Source organism: Pelophylax lessonae (genome assembly GCF_965119305.1).
Source record: "Pelophylax lessonae genome assembly, chromosome: 6".
Lineage (NCBI taxonomy): Eukaryota > Metazoa > Chordata > Amphibia > Anura > Ranidae > Pelophylax > Pelophylax lessonae.
Genome location: NC_138773.1, coordinates 168,958,925 through 168,981,978, shown reverse-complemented (window position 1 = coordinate 168,981,978; position 23,054 = coordinate 168,958,925). Strand labels below are relative to the sequence as shown.

The 23,054-nt window shown below is 49.5% G+C and overlaps 1 protein-coding gene and 1 long non-coding RNA gene across 3 annotated transcripts in view; one reads left to right on the top strand and one right to left on the bottom strand.

The window, feature by feature from the left end:
* Window positions 1-22,150, bottom strand: part of LOC309558193 — a 1,089,490-nt gene extending 1,067,340 nt beyond the window's left edge. The window contains exon 1 of the long non-coding RNA XR_014225413.1: window positions 22,113-22,150. This is a non-coding gene — a long non-coding RNA (uncharacterized lncRNA). The remainder of the gene's footprint in view (window positions 1-22,112) is intronic.
* The window catches only part of FOXK1 (forkhead box K1), a 210,820-nt gene that overhangs the window by 59,264 nt on the left and 128,502 nt on the right, over window positions 1-23,054 (top strand). For both annotated transcript variants that reach the window (XM_082261198.1, XM_082261197.1), the window contains exon 3: window positions 12,292-12,448. In XM_082261198.1, coding sequence (XP_082117324.1) covers window positions 12,292-12,448 — 157 coding nt within the window. The remainder of the gene's footprint in view (window positions 1-12,291; window positions 12,449-23,054) is intronic.

The following is a 23,054-nucleotide window of genomic DNA, read 5'->3' as shown; positions in this document are numbered from 1 at the left end:
TTTAGCGCGTGGGACGTTTTTTTTTCCAAACTTTTTTTTGCGGGTTCCCCTGGTGCGACATGGACCCTGTGGAACACCTTTCCCTACCGGATCCCAGCCATCCATAGATGCACTTTTGGTGCTTCCGGAATCTTTTGTGTCGGACTTTAGGGGAAAAGTACCAAAAAATGCACCCGCCTACCCCTGTCTCAACTGATGGGTCCGTTTCTGAATCTGAGTCAGCCACTACAAACGTTGGGGTCTTCCTGACGGGTCTACTGCCTTGCGCCCGGTCTCCTCTGATAGTGAGGATGACACCTCTCCCTCCGCCACCCCGCAAGAAAAGGAGCTGATGGATGCACTGGTTGTATCTGTGCGTGAGACCCTAAAAATGGAAGACACAACTGTGACTGAGACGCAGGTTACGTTTGGCACTCACAAGCCATCCAGAGCGGCAAAGGTTTTCCCCTTTCCCGCATATTTTGACAACATGGTCAAAAAAGAGTGGGACCGCCCAAAGCGCCCCCCTGGGGTGCCTAAGAGGCTTGCTAGATGCTATCCCTTTGAGGATTCCCTTATAAAACAGTGGACTGTGCCACCTACAGTGGACCCTCCAGTCTCCAGTCTAAATAAAGCTATCGTGATTCCAGTGGAGGATCCCCTGTCCTTTTAAGGATCCGGCGGATAGAAAGGCGGAGTCTGTGGCCCGCAATATGTACTCCCTGGTGGTATCTGCACTCCGGTGTTTACTATTGCCCTTGTGTCACAAACCTTGACTGAATGAGCTAAGTTACTACGCTGTGACCTGGGGGCGGGGGGGAGGGGAGAGACATCTCCCCCTGCCTTTGCGGATCAGACCTCAAAGAAGGCCTAGTCTGATTTACCTTTTCAAGGTGATTGCCTGTTTGGGGCTACTCTTGATGACATTATCAAAGGTCTTACAGGGGGTAAGAGTACCTTTCTCCTACAGGCTAACAAGGGTAAGGACTCTCGTCGTAGACGGGGTCCCTCCTTTTCAGCACACAAAGTTTTTTTTGGTCCCTCAGGGTCAAGTGATAGGGAATCAAAGGCCTTCAAGGCCCCCTCGAGTGGCTCCATGCGACCCTGGTCTGGCAAACAGAAATCGGTTTTCTCCAGACCTGCGGATAAGGCCCCTTCAGCCTGAAGGTGTGCCCTCACCCGTATCTGGGGGTGGGGGGGGGGGGTGGGGTGTGGGGGGACATCTTTGCCGGTTCCCTGACCTGTGGCTATCCTGGATACAAGACAAGTGGGTACACGAGGTCATACTGTCGGGTTACAAGATCGAGTTTCGATCCGTCCCTCCGGTAAGGTTCTTCCCTTCCAATGTGCGGCTGTCCCCAGATCCCTTACAGGCTCTCTTTGGGGAGGTGCAGGACCTCTTACAACAAGGAGTAATAGTTTCGGTTCTGAATTCGGAACGTTTTCAGGGCTTTTACTCAAACCTGTTTACGGTCCCCAAGAAAGAAGGCAAGGTGAGTCCAATTCTGGACCTAAAAGCACTGAATTGCTTTGTGCGAGTTATAAAATTCAAGATGAAATCCGTTTGCACGGTGGTGTCTTCCCTACATCAGGGGGATTTCTTAGCCTCCATAGAGATCAAAGATGCCTACCTTCACATCCCAATATGTGCAGGACATCAACGGTTTCTGCGTTTTGCCGTGGGAGAGGATCGCTATTAGTTTGTGGCGTTATCCTTTGGTCTCACCTCTGCTCCTCTGGTCTTCACAAAGGTCTTAACTCCTCTCCTAGTGTTACGCCAGCGGTGGATATCGGTCCTGGGTTACCTGGAAGATCTGCTTCTCCGTGCAGAGTCTCCCATGGCGCTGGTGACAAACTTGGAGGTCACCATGAGAACTCTGGAGGCATTCGGTTGGTTTCTGAACCTTCAGAAGTCGTCCCTGGTCCCTCCCATGAGACAGGATTATCTGGGCCTGACTTTGGACTCGTCCTCAGCCAGGGTGTTTTTTCCTCCGAACAAACTCCAAAAACTCCAGACTGCGATTCAGCTATTGCTGTCCAGCAAATGATCATTCCTTCAGACTTGTTTGAGAGTTCTGGGACTGATGGTGTCGTACTTCGAGGCGGTCCCTTTCGCTTAGTTCCACACGAGAATCCTCCAGAAGGAAATCCTTCTCAAATGGAATAAAGATCCAAATTCCCTGGACAACCAGATCCAGCTGAGCCAGGTGACCAGGGGGTCCCTGATATGGTGGCTTCGGTCCCCGGGGCTTAATCTAGGAAAATCCTTCCTCCCCCTATATTGGACAGTTGTCACCACGGATGCCAGTCTGTCCGGGTGGGGAGGTGTTCTCAGCAAGCTTTCTGCTCAAGGTGTCTGGTCCCTGGAAGAATCCTGGAAGTTACCGATCAATGTTCTGGAGCTGAGCGCGATCAGGCTTTGCCTAGTCCACTGGACGGAGTACCTTCAGGGCTCTCCAGTGCGCATTCAATCGGACAATGCAATGGCCGTGGCTTATATCAATCACCAAGGGGGCACCAGAAGTGTCCTTGCAGCCTTGGAGGTGGCAGGCATCCTTCAATGGGCAGAGCGCTTTGTTCCGGCTCTCTCCGCTGTTCACATTCCAGGAGTGGAAAATTGGCAGACGGATTACTTCAGTCGACAGACTTTGGATCTAGGGGAATGGTCTCTCCATCCGGAGGTGTGCCAGCAGTTGTCTTCATTGGGGCACTCCAGAAGTAGATCTGTTGGCGTCTCGGATCAACAGGAAAGTGCAGAGCTTTGTGGCCTGCTCTTGGGACCCTCTGGCAGACGCCACAGACGTGCTGGTGACTCAGTGGGGTCAGTATTACCTGATGTATGCCTTTCCCCTTCTCAAGTTGCTTCCAAAACTTTTTTGCAGGATTGAGGCAGATTCCTGACTGCACTGATGGCGGTCCTGGAGTCCTTGGTGTCCAAGGTGGATTTGGTCCTGGGAAAATGGGCTAGCAAAAAGCGTCCCCCGCCTTAACCTGTCTCATCAGATCCTGGGTCGGATTCAGCCGCTGCAGATGCTAGTTAACCTTCTGGGTCTGCCTCCACACACCCTGCATGCTCAGTTAGCGAGGATGATTCCTCTGCTCCTCTAGCCGCGCATGAAAAGGTGCTGGTGGATGCACTGATTGTTTCAATGCGTGAAACTATAAAGATGGAGGATGCGGCTGATGCTGCGTCAGAGGCGCCGGTCCCTTTTGGCACCCACAGGCCCTCCAAGGCAGCGAGGGTGTTCCCCTTTCCAACTTTGATATTGATGTCACAAAACAGTGTGGTTGTCCAAAACGCACTTTTGTGGTCCCTAAGTGTTATGCGATGCAGCATCCTTATGAGGATTCCCTGCTTAAAAAGTGGGCGGTCCCACCTGTAGTGGACTCGCCGGTTTCCAGGTTAAATAAAGCCACCTTAATTCTGGTTGAGGAGTCCCTGGCCTTTTAAAGATCCCGCTAATAGGAGGTCAGAGGCTCTGACTGCCATATGTTCACTGTGGCTGGTTCAGATTTTAGGCCGATATTTACTATTGCTAAACTTTTACGCCAAAACTTGGAGGGGGAACAGCTTCCCCCTGCCTTTGCGGAACTGGCGGATCAGTTGGTCCATGGGCTACAGTTTGTCTGTGATGCCTCTTTGGATGCGGCTCCTTTGATTTCTAGACTGTCTGTTTTAGCAGTGGTCGGCGTATTATCTGGCTGAAATGCTCGTCTACGGACCAGACTTCTAAGAAGGCCTTATCTGAGCTCCCATTGGTGGGGGGATCTCCTGCTTGGAGCTTCCTTGAATGACATCATTAGGGCCTTACGGGGGAAGAGTACTCTCCTTCCGCAGGCTTCCAAGGGCAAGGAGCCCTGTCGCCGACGGGGGCCATTCTCGGCTCCTAAGAGGCCTTTTCGTCCCTCAGGGTCTCAAGACGAGGGATCTAAGCCCTTCAGGGCTTCCACCAGTGGTTCCAAGAACAGGAACTGGTCTGGCAACCCAGGAGCTGGCTCTTTCAGACCTGCAGGCAAGGCTTCCTCTGCATGAAGGGGCGCCCTCACCCATATCTGGGGTGGGGGAACATCTTTGCTGGTTTCCGGATCCGTGGACCTCCCTGGTACAGTATAAGTGGGTCCGCAAAGTAATTCGGGTCAGCTACAATATCGAGTTTCGGTCTTATCCTCCATAAAGGTTCTATTCTTCCAACCTGCGCTTTTCCCCAGATCGCTTACGAAATCTCTTTGGGGCAGTGCAAGACTTGTTTACTTCAAGGGGTGATTGTCCCAGTTCCGGAACAATTTCAGGAGTTTTGCTCAAACTTGTTAAGTTCCCAGGAAGGAAGGCAAGGTATTTCCAATTCTGGACCTCAAGGCACTAAACTGCTTTGCGCGGGTACAGAAGTTTCGAATGAAGTCCATTCACACAGTAGTGGCGTCCCTACATCAGCGGGATTTTCTCATTTCTATCGACATCAAGAACACCTAACTTTACATTTCAATATGTGGCGGTCGCCAGCGCTTCCTCCGCTTTGCGGGGGCATTATGCATTTGTGGCGTTACCCTCTGGTCTCTCCTCCGTTCCTCGAGCCTTCACGAAAGTGTTGGCCCCAGTACTAGCATTGCTGCGTCAGCGGGGGATCGCGGTACTGGGGTAATTGGAAGGTTGTCACCACGGATGCCAGCCTGTCTGGGTTGGGAAGCGTCCTCGGCGCAGATTGTCCTCAGGGGGTCTGGACTCTTTCGATCAATGTACTGGAACTCCAAGCAATCAGACTTTGTTTGGATCATTGTACAATTCATCTTCAGGGGTTTTCGGTATGCATTTAATCAAGCAATGCCATGGCCGTGGCCTATGTCAATCACCATGGGGGCATAAGATGTGCCCTGGCGGCTTGGGAATTAGCTGGTATTCCAAGGTGGGCAGAATGTTTTGTTCTAGCCCTCTCTGCTGTACAGATCCCAGGAGTAGAAAATTGGCAAGCAGAATACCTCAGTCAACAGATGTTGGACCAGGGGAAATGGTCGCTTCATCCGGAAGCGTTTTACATCAGTTGTGTCTCCTGTGGGGTACTCCCGAGGTGGACCTGTTGGCCTCTCGTCTCAACAGGAAGGTACAGAGGTTTGTGGCACGGTCTCGGGATCCTCCAGCCCACGCCACAGATGCCTTAGTGACCCCTTGGAGTCAGTATTGTCTGATTTAGGCCCCCCCCCCCCCCCTCTCAAACTTCTGCCAAGACACCTGTGCAGCATTGAGGCGGAAGGGATTCCCACCATTCTGGTGGCTCCAGACTGGCTTTGCTGGTCTTGGTACTTTGATCTGGTAGATCCGCCGATGCTCCTTGAAGACTTCCTCTCTGAAGATCTGCTGGCCCAAGGGCCCATCTTCAATCCTTTTTTACAGTCGCTGGCTTTAATGGCTTGGCTGTTGAAAGCCAGATGCTGAAGAATAGACGTTTGTCTAAATCGGTGATTCCTAAGCTGTTAAAGGCTAGAAAATCTATTTAGAGGAAGATCTACCATCGTACTTGGAAGATGTGCATTGGGTGGTATGAGTCTCTTGGGGTTCACTCTCCCTCCTTTTCGGTGGCTCAGATATTGGCTTTCCTCCAATGAGGGGTTGAGCAGCACCTGGCCTTGAGTACCCTTAACGGCCAGGTTTTGGCCTTAGCGGTTTTCTTTCAACATCCATTGGCCACACATTCCTTAGTGCGTACCTTTTCTCCAGGGAGTTTGACGCTTGGCTCCTCTAGTGCAGTCTCCATTGCTGCTGTGGGACTTCAATTTGGTGCTGTCAGTTCTTCAGAAACCTCCTTTGGAAAGTCTTAGGGAGGTTCCCCTGCTTACGTTGTCCCATAAGGTGTCCTTTTCAGTGGCTATTACTTCTGCGCGCAGGGTGTCGGAGCTGGCGGCTTTGTCTTGTCGTTCCCCTTACCTGGTGGTTCACAGAGATAAGGTGGTTCTTCATCCCTGCTCGTCGTTCCTTCCAAAGGCCATGTGATTTCCATTTGAATTAAGACATTGTGTTGCCTTCCCTATGTCCCAGGCCTTAACATCCTAAGGAAATTGCCCGACTCACATCCAGGGAATGCAATCAGGGTGTACCTGGCAGCTACGGAGTCTTTTAGGAAGTCCGACTCACTATTTGTACTCATGGATGGACCTCGAAAAGGGTTGGCTGCTTCTGCTACGACCATTTCCAGATGGATCTGACAGTGATTCAGGCTTATTCAATTAAGGGTCAGGTACCTCCTTTCCCTGTTAAGGCGCACTCTACTCGGCGCATAGTGCTTCCTGGGCCTTCCGTCATCAAGCTTCAGCGATGCAGGTTTGCAAGGCCGTCTGTGCACACTTTCACAAAGTTTTAGAAGGTCAATGTGTTTTGGCATCTGCAGATGCTTCTTTTGGCTGCACGGTTTTGCAGGCTGCTTTTTTGAGGACCTGGTCCTCTTTGAGGTTGTATTGTTTTTTTCAGGTGAGCTTCAATTTTTTATGGTTGAGCTCCATGTTACTTGGTTGGCTACAGTTTAGCCTTGGGAAATTTTTTTCTGTTCCCACCCCTCATGTTTGACACTACTTTAGGACATCCCAATGGTCAAGAAGATAAGGAGCTATGTCTGACAAGGAACGAAAGAGCAATTGGGATTTTTTGACTTACTGTAAAATCCATTTCTCTGATGTTCATTGACGAACACAGCACCCACCCCTCTGTGGAGTTGTCTTTCTTCTGATACTGCTTGTAACAAAACTGAGTGCCTATAGCTGAGAGGGGGAGTATACCCCATGGGACTGCCCCATAGGCGTAGTCAATCTTTTTCCTGCCTAGTATCCTCCTCCTGTAGGGGGCAGTATAACCTAATGGTCAAGAAGATAAGGAGCTGTGTCCATCAATGAACATCAAAGAAATGGATTTTACGGTAAGTCAAAAAATCCAATTTCTCTTACGTCCTCCGACAGTCGCCGCCTCTTCATATTCGTCACATATGGGGTATTAGACTTTGCTCCGAAGGAGTAGCTAGGCAACAGAATATGTTAACAATAAAGCTTTAACATATCCCACCCTCAAGGGGTGGTCCCCTCAGTCAATACCCTCCTACTTCCTGCAACCATATCTCAGTTTTAATGTCTAGCTTGTCAGGAGTGGCTGGCTCTCTCTGTGCTGGGACTTTTTGTCCCAGACTCTTTCTTCTTTTTAATATTTTGTTTGAGTTTTCTCTCTACCTTTACTTAGCTGTTATTTTTGTCAGCATTAGTTAGTTCTTCGGACGAAGAGGATCATGCGGACTGGGTCTCGGGCTGATCCCCCTGGTCGTGGGTCAGTGGCTTCCCAGTCTGCCATCGAGCGTTCAGCCAGGTAACGCTCCTGGCACAGTGAACGACCCATCCCTGTTCGGTGCAGGGATGATTGGTGAGGTGGCTACCTCACCGGACGCTGTGCGGTTTCTTAACCTCCATTATGTGCGTCTTGAATTGCGACTCTCCCTGCCTCATGTGCAGCGGCTTGTTCGCCTGTGCGGGTTCCCCACGCCATGTGAGGTAAGTGTATTTATGTGGGGACCTGTCTGTCTGGGGGGGTCTCAGTCTGGGACTGTGTAACCTGCCTTTATTCACACTGCTTGTCTCCCTATCTCTCGGCTGCATGCTGTGGGCTGCAAGGGGGGGGGGGAGCTGTATGACACTGTGTGTGTCAGGCTGGGCAGTGTGAGGAGCTGTGTGCTGTGGGGCATGTTTTTTCTTGGCATGTTTGGGCATATACAGCGATCGCTGCGGCGATCTAACATGTATCCTTATATTGGGATGTAATGTGTGTGTTTTTTTTTATGCACTGTGGAGCGGCGTTTTCGGCGCCAAACGACGCCATTTTACCGGCGCCCGCTCCGGCCGCATGGTTTACATGCACGGCGGCCATTTTCTTGTAGCCTCCATAGGCTTACATAGAGCGCCCTGGCAGCATCACTTCCTCTCTCCTGGAACACCGATCGAGGCAGCAGCAGCAGCGGGGTCTCCTCAGGTTTTATCCTTCTGTTCTTGTTATCCATTGCCTGTACTCAGTTTGTATATTCCCTGTGGGGGTCTCATTGTGCCTGAGTGTGGTGCGGTGGGCTGCGCTTGCCGCGCTTGCTAAAAGGGGGCAGTTAACCCTTGGTTGTCTGGCATTACAGGGGCAATGGATTCTCAGGAGGGCAAGTTTCCTACAGTATTGGTGGAAAGCCAGGGGACCGCTGTTTCCCCCCCAGGGGGGGATTTAGCCACTATTGTGGCTGGCCTTGCTGCCCAGGTGCAAATGCTGGTGGCTGCTCAATCTACTAAACGGCCCAGAGTTGCTCTGTCCTCTGATTCTGAGGGTGAAGGTGATGGGGCTGTTCTGGCAGGGACCCCCCTATCGGGGTCCCGCTCCTCTCTTGATCTAGTGGGGTCTGAGGTAGAGGCTGAAGTTGAGGGGGTTGATAATTCTCCCCCTGGCTCGCCTGAGGAGCTTGCAATCATGGATGAGTTGATTGCTTCCATTAAGCAGACGCTACGTTTGCAGGACGAAGTGTGTCCCCCCGCTGCTTTGGCGGCTTATGGGACGCAGAGAAAACGCAGGACGCCGCAGGTTTTTCCCTGCAATGCTGATTTTCAGCGCGCTGTTAAGGATCAATGGCGCGATCTGCGCAAGCCTTTTGCGGTACCAAGTAAATTCAAGCTGCGTTATCCTTTCTCGCCTGCCACTGATGAACGGTGGTGTGTGCCTCCGCCAGTGGATCATGCAATTGCGGTTTTGAACAAAGCCACTGCGATTCCTGCAGAGGGTTCCCCTGTTTTCCGTGATGCCACGGATAGGAGACTGGAGTCTCTTGCCCGTCATACTTATTCTGTTACGGGCTCTATGCTTAAGGCTCTGTTTGCTTCTCTCATGGCGGCCCAGGCGATCGCAAGTTGGACGCAGATGCTTAGGCGCGTCCTAGTGGCCGATTCGGCCTCGGCGGCGACCCTGGATATGGTGGATCAGATCCACCAGGGTGTCATGTATCTGTGTGATGCGGACCTGGACCTGATTCCGTTGGCTGCACGTGTGCACAGCGTGGCGGTGTTGTCTCGCCGCCTGGTTTGGTTGAAATGTTGGTCGGTGGACCAATCTTCACGTAAGACCTTAGCCAATCTACCTTATGATGGGTCTCGCCTTTTTGGGGAGTCCCTGGATGTGTTGATTAAGGGGATCACCGGGGGTAAGAGCACTCTCTTGCCCCATTTCCCCAAGGCTAAGGGGGCTTCTGGGAAGAAGCATGCAAATTTTCGGCCCCCTCAGGGGTCCTTTCGTGCCTTTCGGTCGCACTACAAGGGCAAACCGTTCAAAGGCCAAGGCTCTCAGAAGAAGCCCTGGTCTGGGAAACAGAAGTCCGGCCAATCCGGACCGGCTGCCCATAACAGTTCGGCCTGAAGGGGCGCCCTCACCCAGTTTTGGGGTGGGGGGACGCTTGCTCGGTTTTCTTCAGCCCTGGTTGGCCCGTGTGCGGGACAGATGGGTTCTGGAAATCGTTCGATCTGGTTACAAGATCGAGTTTCTCTCTCGGCCGGAGAGCAGATTTTTTCCCTCAAATCTCAACTGTCTCCAGAGCGCCTGCGGGATCTGCACCTGGCGGTGCGGGACCTGAGGGCTCAGGGAGTGGTGGTTCCGGTGCCTCGTCGGGACAGATTTCGGGGGTTTTATTCCAATCTGTTCACCGTGCCCAGGAAGGAGGGCAAGGTTCGTCCGATTCTGGACTTGAAGGCTCTGAACCGCTCTGTGCGGGTTCGCAAGTTCCACATGGAATCCCTGCGCTCGGTGGTGGCTGCCCTGGTTCCGGGGGAATTCATGGCCTCCATCGATTTGAAGGATGCGTACCTTCACATCCCCATATTCGAGGGTCATCAGAGATACCTTCGATTTGCCATTGCGGAGGATCACTACCAGTTCGTGGCGTTGCCCTTTGGTCTCGCCTCGGCTCCGCGGGTCTTCACCAAGGTGCTTGCACCGGTTCTGGCATTATTGAGGGCCCAGGACATTTCTGTCCTGGGGTATCTGGACGACATTCTGGTTCGGTCTGCGACCAGACAGGGTCTGGAGAAGGACCTGTCTGTCACAATGCAAACTCTGCAGGAGTTTGGTTGGACGATAAATGTTCCAAAGTCGACACTGAGTCCGTCGGTTCGTCTCCCCTATCTGGGAATGATACTGGACTCGGTGCAGGCGAAGGTCTTCCTGCCGGAAGACAAACTCAGGACTCTTCAGGAGGAAGTCAGGTCCCTCAGGGACGTTCCACACTCGTCTCTGCGGACGTGTATGAGATGTCTGGGATTGATGGTCTCGGCCTTCGAGGCGATTCCTTTCGCGCAGTTTCACACGCGGGGTCTCCAAGCGGAGATCCTGTCCAAGTGGGACGGGCGACCTCAATCACTGGATCTTCAGATCTCGTTGAGTCATCGCACCAGGGAAAACCTTCTGTGGTGGCTCCAGTCCCCGTTGGTGTCCGGGGGCAAGTCGTTTCGTCCGATCTCGTGGACGATAATCACCACGGATGCCAGCCTGTCGGGCTGGGGTGGTGTTCTGGGCGTTCTGTCCGCCCAGGGGACCTGGTCGGAGGGGGAGTCTTCCCTCCCGATCAACATTCTGGAATTGCGTGCGATAAGGCTCTGCCTTCATCGCTGGACGGACCGGCTGCAGGGCTGCCCGGTTCGGGTGCAGACGGACAATGCCACGGCGGTGGCCTACATCAACCACCAAGGGGGCACCAGGAGTGCCCGAGCGGCTCGAGAAGTGGCCGACATTCTGTCTTGGGCCGAGACTCATGTCCCGGCGATAACGGCGGTTCACATTCCGGGAGTGGAGAACTGGCAGGCGGACTATCTGAGTCGCCAGACCCTGGATCAGGGGGAATGGTCTCTCCACCCGGCTGTCTTCCAGATGTTGTGCGCGAAGTGGGGTCTTCCAGATGTGGACCTGTTCGCGTCTCGCCTCAACTACAAGGTGAAGAGGTTCGTGGCAAGGACGCGCGACCCTCGGGCAGACGCGTCGGACGCGTTAGTGGCCCCGTGGCATCAGTACAGGCTGATGTACGCGTTTCCACCGATTCAGTTGCTGTCCAGGTTCCTTCGCAGGTTACACTCGGAACGCAGCACGGTGATTCTTGTGGTCGACCGTGCACACTTTCACAAAATTCTACAAAGTAGATGTTCAGGCATCGGCGGATGCTTCCTTTGGCCGCAAGGTTCTTAGTGCGGCTGTTCCATAGGGTCCCTTGTTGGGGACTCCTGACTGTTGGGATAGTTTTTTGTATCCCCTGGTTTTTTTGTCTTTTCCTGGGTTGTTGCTCCTGTTGAGCACTTATTTTTGCTGTTGCCCAGCTGGTTTCCTTCCTTTGGTAAGGTTCCTTTCTTTGCTGTGGAGACTGCGTTGCCTTTCGGCGCGGATGCGTTTCCCACCCCTCATGTTTGCACTGCTTTGGGACGTCCCCATATGTGACGAATATGAAGAGGCGGCGACTGTCGGAGGACGTAAGAGAAAACGGAATTTTTGTAAAATCTTACCTGTAAAATTCCTTTCTCTGAGTCCTCCGACAGTCGCCGCCCCCGCCCCTCTTTTGGGGTTTGAATGTATACTCTACTGCTATTCCACTAAAACTGAGATATGGTTGCAGGAAGTAGGAGGGTATTGACTGAGGGGACCACCCCTTGAGGGTGGGATATGTTAAAGCTTTATTGTTAACATATTCTGTTGCCTAGCTACTCCTTCGGAGCAAAGTCTAATACCCCATATGTGACGAATATGAAGAGGCGGCGACTGTCGGAGGACTCAGAGAAAGGAATTTTACAGGTAAGATTTTACAAAAATTCAGTTTTTTATAAACTTTTAGGGTCTGTTCACACATGTGGTAACTGGTGTTTTTCTGTGCGAGAAGAACACCAGTCACTGCTAGGGCACAATTGTTTTATTTTGTTCCTTGTTCACACTGCAAAGCAGCCTGGAGAATGTGGTAAAGTGAAGTGCAATGAAATGCAGACATGCTAAATGTTATCGTAGCACACAAGTAGACCCCACGTGTCACCCCACAGTAACACAACACTTCAAATAAAGTTGACAGAAAAGGAACTGTGTGAAGCATTAAAACCCTTAACTCACTGCAGCCGAAACTGATAGCTGCCCACACACTTAACTGTTCCAGTGCAGTGCAAATGGGCCCTTAAACAAAAAAAAAAAAAGAAATTAAAGTTGTAGCTTACTTTTATGTTTTATATGAAATGTAATGGGAAACTTTTTGCTATTTGCTATTTTTTTTTTTTTTTGGCTTATTCTTGTTTCTCCACTTCTAGTGTGCCCAACTCTTGTCCTGCCAGCCCACGGGGCGCTGGATCTTCAGGATTGCACTTCATTCATAATATTGCATCAGAACTTAAGCTGGCCGCAGAGTGTGCAGCCAAAGCTGCCTCAGAACAGCACACAGAGACATCCGGAGGAGAATGCCCCAAGGTACACCAAACTAACTTTACCGCGTTATTCATAAGTAGATGTGTCTTAATGCATATTGTTTACAAAGGGCTCTGTTATATATTTATAACACCAAATAAAAGTGAAACCAAACGTATCTTCAAACTGTAATCAAGTGGTTAATACCTAATAAAAACTTGTTTTAGCAATTACATAGTATCATGGCTAGTTTGCTGTCAACAGAACCCTGCGCCTCATTAAGGCTGGGTTCACACTTAAGCCTATTGGATATGTGATGAGTGTGACCGGCTCTTAAAGTGTTTGTTAACCCAAAAAGAAAAAAACTAAGATCCTGTTCCTTTTTAAGTGGTGAATAACAGCACAGTGTTTGTGCTGTGCAATTCTTCTTATCCTAATGGGTAATAAACCTTGTTGATCCTGCCAGTTCCTGTGTTCCCCTGCCTCTGCTGACCACGATAATCATGGCTAATGAGCCCTTAATACCGTGGTCAGGTTACGTGTCTGTCATCTGCAGCCCTTGTCTCTCTTCTGACAGTCTCTCCCTCCCTCCCTTCCTGTCTGCATGAGAGCGTTTTCTCCCCACCCCTCCACCCTCAATTCTGCTGCGAAATGCAGCGCATTTCAATATATGTAATGCAGATATCCAGCCATTACCTAAACTGTATGTGTTTGTTAGATATGAAAAAGATAAAATTTCTGACACCGCAGCTATGTCAGAATGTGATCCCCTGTGCTGCCAGCCTCCATCTAGGAAGAGAAGTAGGAGGGCTGGAGATTCCCCTCTGCTGGCTGGCAGACGTTACAGAGGGGAACCTCAGCCCCTCCCCCTTCTCTCAAGGCCGGCCAGCACAGGGGATCACATGACAGCACAGCTGCGGTGTCAGAAACTGTATTTTTCCTTTTCATATCTAAGAAACCCATACAGTTTTGGTAATGGCTGGATATCTGCATTTACATACAGTCCATGTAAATTCCCACATCTCTGGGGCGGCCATGGAAGGCACTGCAGAAGGGTCCCGTGCTTCTTTGGCTCTGTTTCAGGTCTGAATTCAGGCAAAAATTCTGACCTAATTTAGACCTGAAACAGTGAACAGGTACGCACCGGACTCCCTGCTGCGAGCTGTGCCGCAGATAGCGTAGCCTCCGTTTTCTTCCCCTCCATTATGAAGAAAAGGCAAATAACTGACTCTTGTAGTATAAGCCGCTTTTTCTTCATGATTGGTAAAAATCTGTATTAACTTTTCTACTCAGGAGTTCAGGGGTGGATTCCTGTGTTGTGTGTGTGTGTGTGTGTGTGTGTGTGTTTTTTTTCTTTGTTAGATTACAGTGCGCTTCTATTTTGTCAAGATTATTACAATAATTTCATGACGATTGTTTCCCTTGTAATACGGTAGGAAGAAAATCAGCTATGTTCTGTACTTGTTTAACCTCATTTCTAAAGAGGAATTTCACCAGGATGTTTAAAAATGAATAGTCAGCAGGTACATATACTGTAGCTGCTGACTTTATAAAAAATGTAGTACTTACCAGTCCACAGATTCCAGCACTGTCTTCCTGCATTCTTCTAATGGCTGTGGGTTCCCAGTGCCCCATTCTTGGATACATTGAAAAAAATAAGCTGCTTTGATTTTATATATCATGTATGTGCACAAAACTGTTGGGCATTATACTTTCCAGTCTAATCTTGTTTTGTAGCATTGGTGACAGATATTGAATAATGTTAACCCCTTAATACCTCATGGAAGTGGGCTTTTTTTCGTGCCACAAATATGCATACTTCCCTTATGTGCTGTGAGACCGAAAGAGCAAATTTTGGGTAGAATTAGAAGAGATATCCATTACCTTTTTAGCACCAAAAGAAAGCCCAATTTGTACTGGAAAAAAAATGCATAACCCATCTAGATACGCTAAGTAGTTGTGAAGATATGTACAGTTTTACTAATACATGTCAAAGTTGAAATATTAAACTTAGGTAGTTAGATTTGTTTTACCCTTAAGCTGGACACACACACTATACAATTGTCTACAGATTTTTTCCTTTAGATTTACCAAAACCATATAATATGAGGTCAAACCTGAACACTTTCAGTTTTTATCCAATAGTATACATAGTTGAACGTAATTCTAAAGCAAATCAAACAACAAAAGTTGTATAGTATGTATCCAGCTTTAGGTGTGAAAGTGGTTAAGCATTCCACGGCCTGACCTGTGTATAATATATAGAGCACAATTGCCAGTCTGTTATTTCAATGTATATACTAGGCATAATTTGTAGTCCTTAAAGTATATATACTTGTATGCAGTGTACATACAAGTATTATGTTTGAAATAAAAGTGCAGCTTATTTAATAAATAAACTAAACTTGCTTTTTAAAATTTAATTTTTTATTACAAATAGAATAACAAGGACTGTATATGTGTATATGTTGAGAATATTTTAGCCATACATGAGAACAGGTAACCTCCTCCCTTTCCCTCATAATTTAAATGCTTCCTTCCAATGTGCTTTTTCAGTTATTGACAATGCTGATCCAGAAGCATATATTGCTCATTTTACAACAATTTACTGATCAGACTATAAGTAAGTCTTATCCTATGATGGTCAAGAACAATAATAGGAATCATTTAAAGGTTAAAAAGATAACCATATTTGTTAGACAAAATTAATCTCCCACCTGTCAATTAAGGCCTGAGATGACAGAAACATCATATTGTATCCACATGAAAAATAAATTCGCTTTTCCCTTGGATAGCCCCCTAGTGGCAGAAATGCATATTTCTCTCGTTTGAGAACTGCTTTGAGAAGTACAGCTTTACTTGAAAAAGAACATACCGTATTCCCCACATTTCTTTTTCAATTTTAACGGAATAAAAACAAATCGGCTTAAAAAAAAAAAAATGGAGGAAAAAAAAAGTTGTTTCTCTATCCTTCATTGATGGACGCAGTTCTCTGATCCATATCATTAGGGTTATATTGCCCCCTACACTAGTAGGACACTAGGCAGGAAAAAAGTTCCGGCTACGCCTATGGGCAGTCCCGGAGGGGTACACCCCCTCTCTTTCTGCATAGGATTTCAGGTTTATTCTGCCTAGTCAGAAGTAAGGACCTAGTTCCTTGCTGGGATCTTTGGTCCTGGCATAAAAGTATTTTTTTTAATGTAGTATTTTCCTGTGAGATCTTCAACTATGCCGGGCTGGGCGACGGGCTGGATCTCTATATCTAGTGGTCACCCCAGTCTGGCCAGTGAGCGCGTGCAGGCCTTAGCTCTGTGCTGGGTCGGCCGCGACATAGTCCCACTGGATTGGGACTGGATGGGGACTGGCCCCGCGAGTTAAACGTCTCGCGAGGACGCACACGACAGGGTCTAGGCTTATGTTGCAGCATTCCTATTTGGCCGACAGCCCCCCCCACTTCAGTGTTTTGGGGTCCTGTCAGGAGATGGTGCCCGCCGGTGTTCCTGGTATGGTGAGAAAATGTTCCCTCCCCGCTTCCCTGGCGAATTTTGTGGCGGACGCGGGCCCCCTCCCTGGGGTGTTCGGACCCTAAAACTCTTGGTTTTCCCTCTGTCCTGTTGTGACATTTCTACCTCCCCTGCCGCGCATGATACAGGCGCTGGTGAATGCACTGGTTGTTTCGGTGTGTGACACCCAGCAATTGGGAGGACGCAGTGATGGCTGCTCCTGGGGCTCAGGTAGCATCTGGCACTCGCCTGCCATCTGGAGCAGCTTATTTTGCTAGCATGCACATGTAGGATGTTACCATCTGAGACATTCCCCTGGAGTGTCTAAGCAGCTGCTAGACGCTACCTTTTTGGGGAGTCTCTGGTACAGCTGTTGGACCAGCTGGCGCAAGGGCTGCAATTTTGTTTGCAATGCTGCGCTGGACACGGCTCCTTTATATGGGTCACCTGTCTGTTTTGGCGGTGGTTGTCTGGGGGGGGGGGGGGGGTTATCGCCTGTTTTGCGCTGCCCTGGATGACATTATATAAGGGTCTCACGGGGGGTAGAGTGCCTTTCTTTCACAGACTAACAAGGGTAATGGCCTTCGTCGCAGATGGGGTCCCTCCTTGTTGGCTCACAAACAGTTTCTTCGTCCCTCGGGGACAGTCATCGTGGCAAAGTCCTTCAAGACTTCCTCGGTGGTTCCAAATGACCCTGGTCTGGCGAACAAGAGATCGTTTTTTTCCAGACCTGCGGACTAGGCCTACTGTGCCTGAAGGTGCATCCTCACCCATCTATGGGGTCGGGACATCCTTGCCGGTTTTTGGACCTGCAGCTTGCCCGGATCCCAGGCAGCTGGGTTCAGGAAGTCATGCTGTCCAGTTGCAAGATCGAGTTTCGATCCGTCTTTTTCTAGGGCTGTTGGTGTCGTCTTTCAAGTCGGTCCTTTTCGCTCAATCCCTTTCGAGGATCTTCCAGAAGGCAATCCTTCTCGAATGGGACTAGAATCCAAACTCTCTGGACTTTCGGATCCGGCTGAGCCAGGTGACCAGGGTGTCCTGATCTGAGAATCCTTCCTCCCCTTTTTACTGGACAATTGTCACCACGGATGCAAGCCTGTACGGGTGGGGAGGAGTCCTTGGCAGGTTCTCTGCTGGGAGTATGGTCTCTGGAGAATCCAGGTTGCCGATCAATGTCCTGGAGCTGAGAGCGATCCGGCTTTGCCTAGTTCACTGGATCGGCACCTGCAGCAGTCCAGTGCACATTCCTTCGACTACGTCGTGACTGTGGCTTATCTCATTCACCAAGGGGCACCTAGGGTGTCCTTGCGGCCTTGGAAGTGCCAGACATTCTTCGTTGGACAGAGTGCCTCGTTCCAGCTCTCTCCGCTGTTCCCTTTCCAGGTGTGAAATATTCGCAGGCGGATTGTCTCAGTCGACAGGCCTTGGATGCGGGGGAATGGTCCCTTCATCCAGAGGTGTTCAGCGGTTGTGCCTTTATTGGGGCACTCCAGACGTGGACCTGCTGGCGTTGCATCTACTGAATAGTGCAGAGGTTTGTGACCCGCTCCCAGGACCCTCTGGTGGGTGCGATGGTGGCACCATGGGTTCTGGCATAGGCAAGAACATCCGCTAAGTTCAATGTGCTTGATGTTGAGAAGTTTAGCATGGTCACCTGCGCAAGGCTGATGCCGACATGGTTGTGTAAGAGTGATCACGGATGGGCCAAGGGTCAGTATCAGCTGCTGTGTGCCTTTCCTCAACTCAAGTTGCTGCCAATAATTATTCGCAGGATCGAGGGGGAAGGGATTTACGGTCATTCTTGTGGCTCCGGACTGGCCTCGCTGAGCTTTGTATGCCGACCTGGTCAGGCTAGCTGCAGGCGCTCCTTGGAGACTTCCTCTCAGGGAGGATTTATTGTCTTCCATCCGGCTCTGCGGTCACTGGCTTTGCCGGTTTGGCTGTTGACAGCCAGGTGCTGAAGGACAGGGGATTGTCTGCTTTAGTGATTTCCACCCTGCTTGAAGCGTGGGAAGCGACTTCTAGGATTTTTTTTTTTGCCATACGAGAAAGTGGTATATTGTGTGGTGCGAGTCTCTTTGGGCTCCCCCTCGCTCTTACTTGGTGGCCCGGATCTTGGCTTCCTTCAATGGGGAGTTGATCACAAGTTGGCCTTAAGTACTGTCAAGGGTCAGGTTTCGGCTTTGGCAATTTTCTTCCAAAGGCCATTGGCCACCAGTTCCCTGGTGTGTGACTTCTTCCAGGGGGTGAAACACTTGGTACTTCCGGTGCGAACTCCGTCACCAACTGGGGACCTTGATTTAGTGCAGTCGGTTCTTTAAGAACCTCCTTTTGCAGGTATTTGAGGGTATCCCCTGCCTACCTTATTACAGGAGGTGGCCTTCTTGATTGCTGTCACTCTGCGCGCAGGGTGTCGGCACTGGCAACATTGTTCTGTCCGTTTTCCCTATGTATTGGTTCATGGAGACAAGTGGTACTTAGTCCAGATCAGTCCTTCCCTCCGAAGGTGGTTTCTAGTATTCACTTGAACGAGGACATTGTATTACCATCTTGTGTCCTAAGCCCTCACATCCTAGGAGTGTGCATTGCATACTCTGGATAGAGTTCGGGCACTCGAGGTATACTTGGCGGCTACTGAGTCTTTTTCGTGAGTCAGGCTCGCTCTCTGTACTTACGGAGGGCCCATGAACAGGACTGCCTGCGTCTTCTGCGACTATTTCCAGATGGGTCAGACAGACGGTGGTGCAGGCTTATTCGATTAAGGGTCAGGTCCCACCTTTCCCTGTTTCGTTGCGTTCTACTCGGGCGCCTAGTGCTTCTTGGGCTTTTCGCCTGGCAGGCATCTGTGCTCCAGGTTGCAAGACGGCTGCCTGGTAGTCTGTTCACACCTTTACCAAATTTTATAAGGTGGATGTGCTGGCATCTGCAGATGCCTCTTTTGGCCGCAAAGTTTTGATGGCTGCTGTCTGGAGGGCTTTTGGCCTTCCTTGAGGGTGTTTACTGTTTTGGTTCAGGTGGGCCTCATCTTTTGTTCTGCTGAGTCCTATGTTGCCTGGTTGGCTTTGTTTAGCCTTGGGGACTTGTTCTTTTCTGTTCCCACCCCTCATTTTATGGCACTGCTTTGGGATGTCCCTACTAATATAGATCAGAGAACTGCGTCCGTCAATGAGCGATATAGAGAACTGGATTTTTGACTTCCCGTAAAATCCTTTTCTCTTCAGTTCATTGACGGGACGCAGTTCCCCTCCCTCTATTTTGAGTTGGGTTGGTGTTACTTTGACACTGCTTTGATACAAAACTGACATCCTATGCAGGAAGAGAGAGGAGGGTATACCCTCCGGGACTGCTCATAGGCATAGCCAGAACTTTTTTTCTGCCTAGTGTCCTACTCCTGTAGGGGGCAGTATAACCCTACTGATATGGATCAGAGAATTGCGTCCGTTAATGAACTTAAGAGAAAAGGATTTTATGGTAAGTAAAAAATCCTGTTTTTCCCCCAATTTTTCAGTTTTTTTTTTTTTTTTTTCTTCCAGGCCTTCCTATCTCTACCCGTAAAACATTTTGTCTTAGAGTGACCACTATATCTATAAAAGAGCAACGTTGTCACTCTGGGCTGCTCTCATGACTGGGTTAAAAATACCTCCCTCTCCCCTTATCCCCATTTAATTTGCAGATTGTTGCTTTGTAGTTCAGAGAACATAGCTGGGAAAGCTGACATTGTTTGAGATTTTTGTTTAATAACCAGGGAGTTAAGAGGGTACTGTATTTCTGGTAGGATCAAGTGATACTTCTCTGTACCCTTAGAAAATAGCCTTAAAGTGATTGTAAAATCTTGTTGTTTTTAAAAAATAAAAAAAAATAAACATACTTCCCTCCTCTGTGCAGTTGGTTTTGCACAGGGCAGCCGGGTCCTCCTCTTTTTGTGTTCCTTGTTGCTCCTCCTGGCCCCTCCTTCCTGTCGAGTGCCCCCACAGCAAGCAGCTTGCTATGGGTACACCCAAGCGGAGCTGCAGCTCTGTGTCGCCATTCAGCCACAAATCTGACGTTGGACCTCGCGCCCTCTCACTCCTGATTGGCTAACTGACTTTGACAGATGCCAGAGCCAATGGCGCCGCTGCTGTGTCTCAGCCAATCAGGAGAAGGAGTCCCAGGAGGCCGAGGGACTTGTGGACATTGCTGAACAGAGATGGACCTTAGGTAAAAAATTAAGGGGTGCTGGGCAGGCTGCTACACCCAGAAGGTTTATCTTAATGCAAAGAATGCATTAAGATAAAAAAACTTTCTGACTTTACAACTCCTTTATGGACTGGTAAGCTTCAGTATATAAAATGTTTGTGTGTGGGTTTAGATATCTTGCAATGTATATCTTCCTGCCTGCAGAAGAGAGTATACAGTTTTTTTTACACACCGAGGCTGATTTACTAAATGAGTTGAGAATGTTGACACAATAAATTGTGAATATTCACTTCAGTTATCCAAACATAATAAACTGTGTTGTGTGCAGCTACCATTTTTTTCACTTTAGTCTGCAAACCAGTATGAATTTTTTGAGTTCTCAGTATTCAACCTAAACTCTTTGGCTCTCAAAATACTGCTTTTGCCCTGTCACTAAGTACTGAATTTCGCTTTGTAGGCATTAAGGCTCGGTTTACACTGGGTCGGCTTCAAAGTCGCCCGACTCTGACGCCACCCCGTACAGCGTGACTTCAGCATGGCTTGCAAACCACTTCTTTAAAAGAAGTCAATGCAAGCTGCTCCAAAATGGCCCCCAAGTAGTGCAGGAAACTTTTTCTAAGTCGGAGCGACTTGAATCACTCAGATTTAAATGGTTCTATTTAGTGATGCACCGACATTTCGGCAACCGAAATTTTCGGCCAAAAAGGGGCTTATTCCATTTCGGCCGAAAATGGGTTAAATATGCCGATACTAAAGATGGCTGCCGCGGGCGCAGCGCAGGTTTCAAAAAACCCGCCTCTGGCCGGCGGCCCGCCTCCCGGTGATGTCACTACTACTGCGATCTGTGCATGAATGAACTAACACACCGGGTGGGCGAGTGGCCGCCAATAGCTGTAACTATGTGAGCGCTTCACTTCCCTATCAGTCGGGTATCTCCGCTGACAGGGAAGTGAAGTGCTCACATAGTTACAGCTATTAGCGGCCGCTCGCCTGCCCGCCCGGTGTGTTAGTTCATTCATGCACATCATAGTAGTAGTAGTAGTAGTGACATCACCGGGAGGCGGGCCGTCGGCCAGAGGCGGGTCTTTTGAAAGGAAGGACACAGGAGGAGCCAAGTGAAAGTAAGGAGATTGCATTGGGATGGTGAGGGACGCTGAGGCAGGGGGGGGGGAACGCTGAGGCGAGCTTACCAATGGTATTTGTATTATGCAGCATGAGGGGGTTAATGTATTGCCACTGCTGGTCACTGATGACTTAGTGACCGACCAGTGGCAGTTAATTAACCCCTTTGTGCTGCATTGGTGCAACCAGTAGCAGTGCAACCAGTGTTAATTAACACTGATACTGGTTGCACTAATGCAGCACAAAGGGGTTAATTAACTGCCACTGGTCGGTGACTAATTCATCAGTGACCAGCAGTGGCAATACATTAACCTCCTCATGCTGCATAATACAAATACCATTGGTAATTAAATTAACCACTATACTGCGACAGGGTGGCAGCTACAGGTGTATGTCTGCCTGTTTTTGGTGTATGCCCTATTTTATTTATTTTAAAATTATTTGGGGGAAAAAAGTCAGTTTCGGTTTTCGGCCAAGGGCATCCTGCATTTTCGGTTTCGGCCCAGAATTTTCATTTCTGTGCATCCCTAGTTCTATTGCATTGAATAGAGCATGACTTGTCAGGCAACTAAGTCACCTGACAAGTCGCCCCAGTGTGAACCGAGTCTAAATGTAGCTCTCACTTATGATATGGTGTATTCATTACTGCCAAAATGCATAAGTGCAGGTTCTGTTATATTTAATTTCATGTTTATTCTGCATCCTGAAAAATGTGCAGGAGGTGAACTGCTATTTTTTTTTATTTCTTTTTACACAGTGGTTGTATTAAGTTTCATGGGCTAATTAGTTGCTACCCTATCCTAATAGGCAAGTACAGCATAAATTGCTGCTGTAGATTTTGATGTTCTTAACCACGTAAAGGAATTATAAGTTGGAAGTTTTTTTTTATCTTAATGCATTCTATGCTAAATATTATGCACGGTTACTGTATAAATGACACTGGCAGGGAAGGGGTTAACACTGGAGGGGGGGGGATCAAAGGGGCTAATGTGTGCCTAAATATGCTTGCTCACTTTTTTGGGGGGGGGGGGGGGGGGAGGTTCTGTGACAGGCACAGAGAGATCGGGGTTTCAGCTTAGCTGAAACTTCTGATCTCTCCCTGCCTGTCTGACAGAAGACTCGCCTGCTTTGTTTACATAAGCAGGCGGGTCTTCTGTCAGTTTATCTGACGTTTGCGGGAGGCCGGCAGCAATCGCCACCGCTCCTACCGTGGCCCGCCTCCCGCTGTGCCTAAACGCCGCCAAGACCTTGTGCACCAAATCACATAGTACTACGTGATTTTGCGCAGCCAAGCCGCCCTGCCGCAGTAATACTACGGTGGGCGGTCAGCAAGAGGTTAAGGTCTCCCAGCCTGGCCAGCGAGCATGACCGACTTATGGGGACGAGCCTGCGAGGGGACAGTCTCGATGGAATGCCCTGAGTCACAGCTTCCCCTTGGTTGACAGCACCCCCATCCTGGGTGGGAGGTGATCTGTTTACGAGTGGGGCCCACCTGGTACTGTGGTATGGTGAGTAAAATGGCCCCCCAAAACACGCTTGGCTGTTGCAGGCCCCTCTCTGGAATTGTCAGACCTTAGGGGCTCCCTCGGTTCTCTGGCACCCCGGAGGACTAATCTGGTGTACCCCTTGGCATTCCCCTACCCCTAGCAGGTTTTACCTTGGGGGGGGGGGGGGGGGGGCGCGGTAATAATGCGGCCGTTATGGCCCTTATTTGAGGGGGGTGGATTGTCCTGGGTGGCGTCCCTGGCTAGGCACCTTTTTAGATGCCTATTGCTCTGGGACCTCTTTGGAGGGGTCCTGGAGACCGCATGGCGCGCCATGGGGGCCGCCATTTTGCTGTTTTTCATGATCTCTGTGTTCCCATTAGT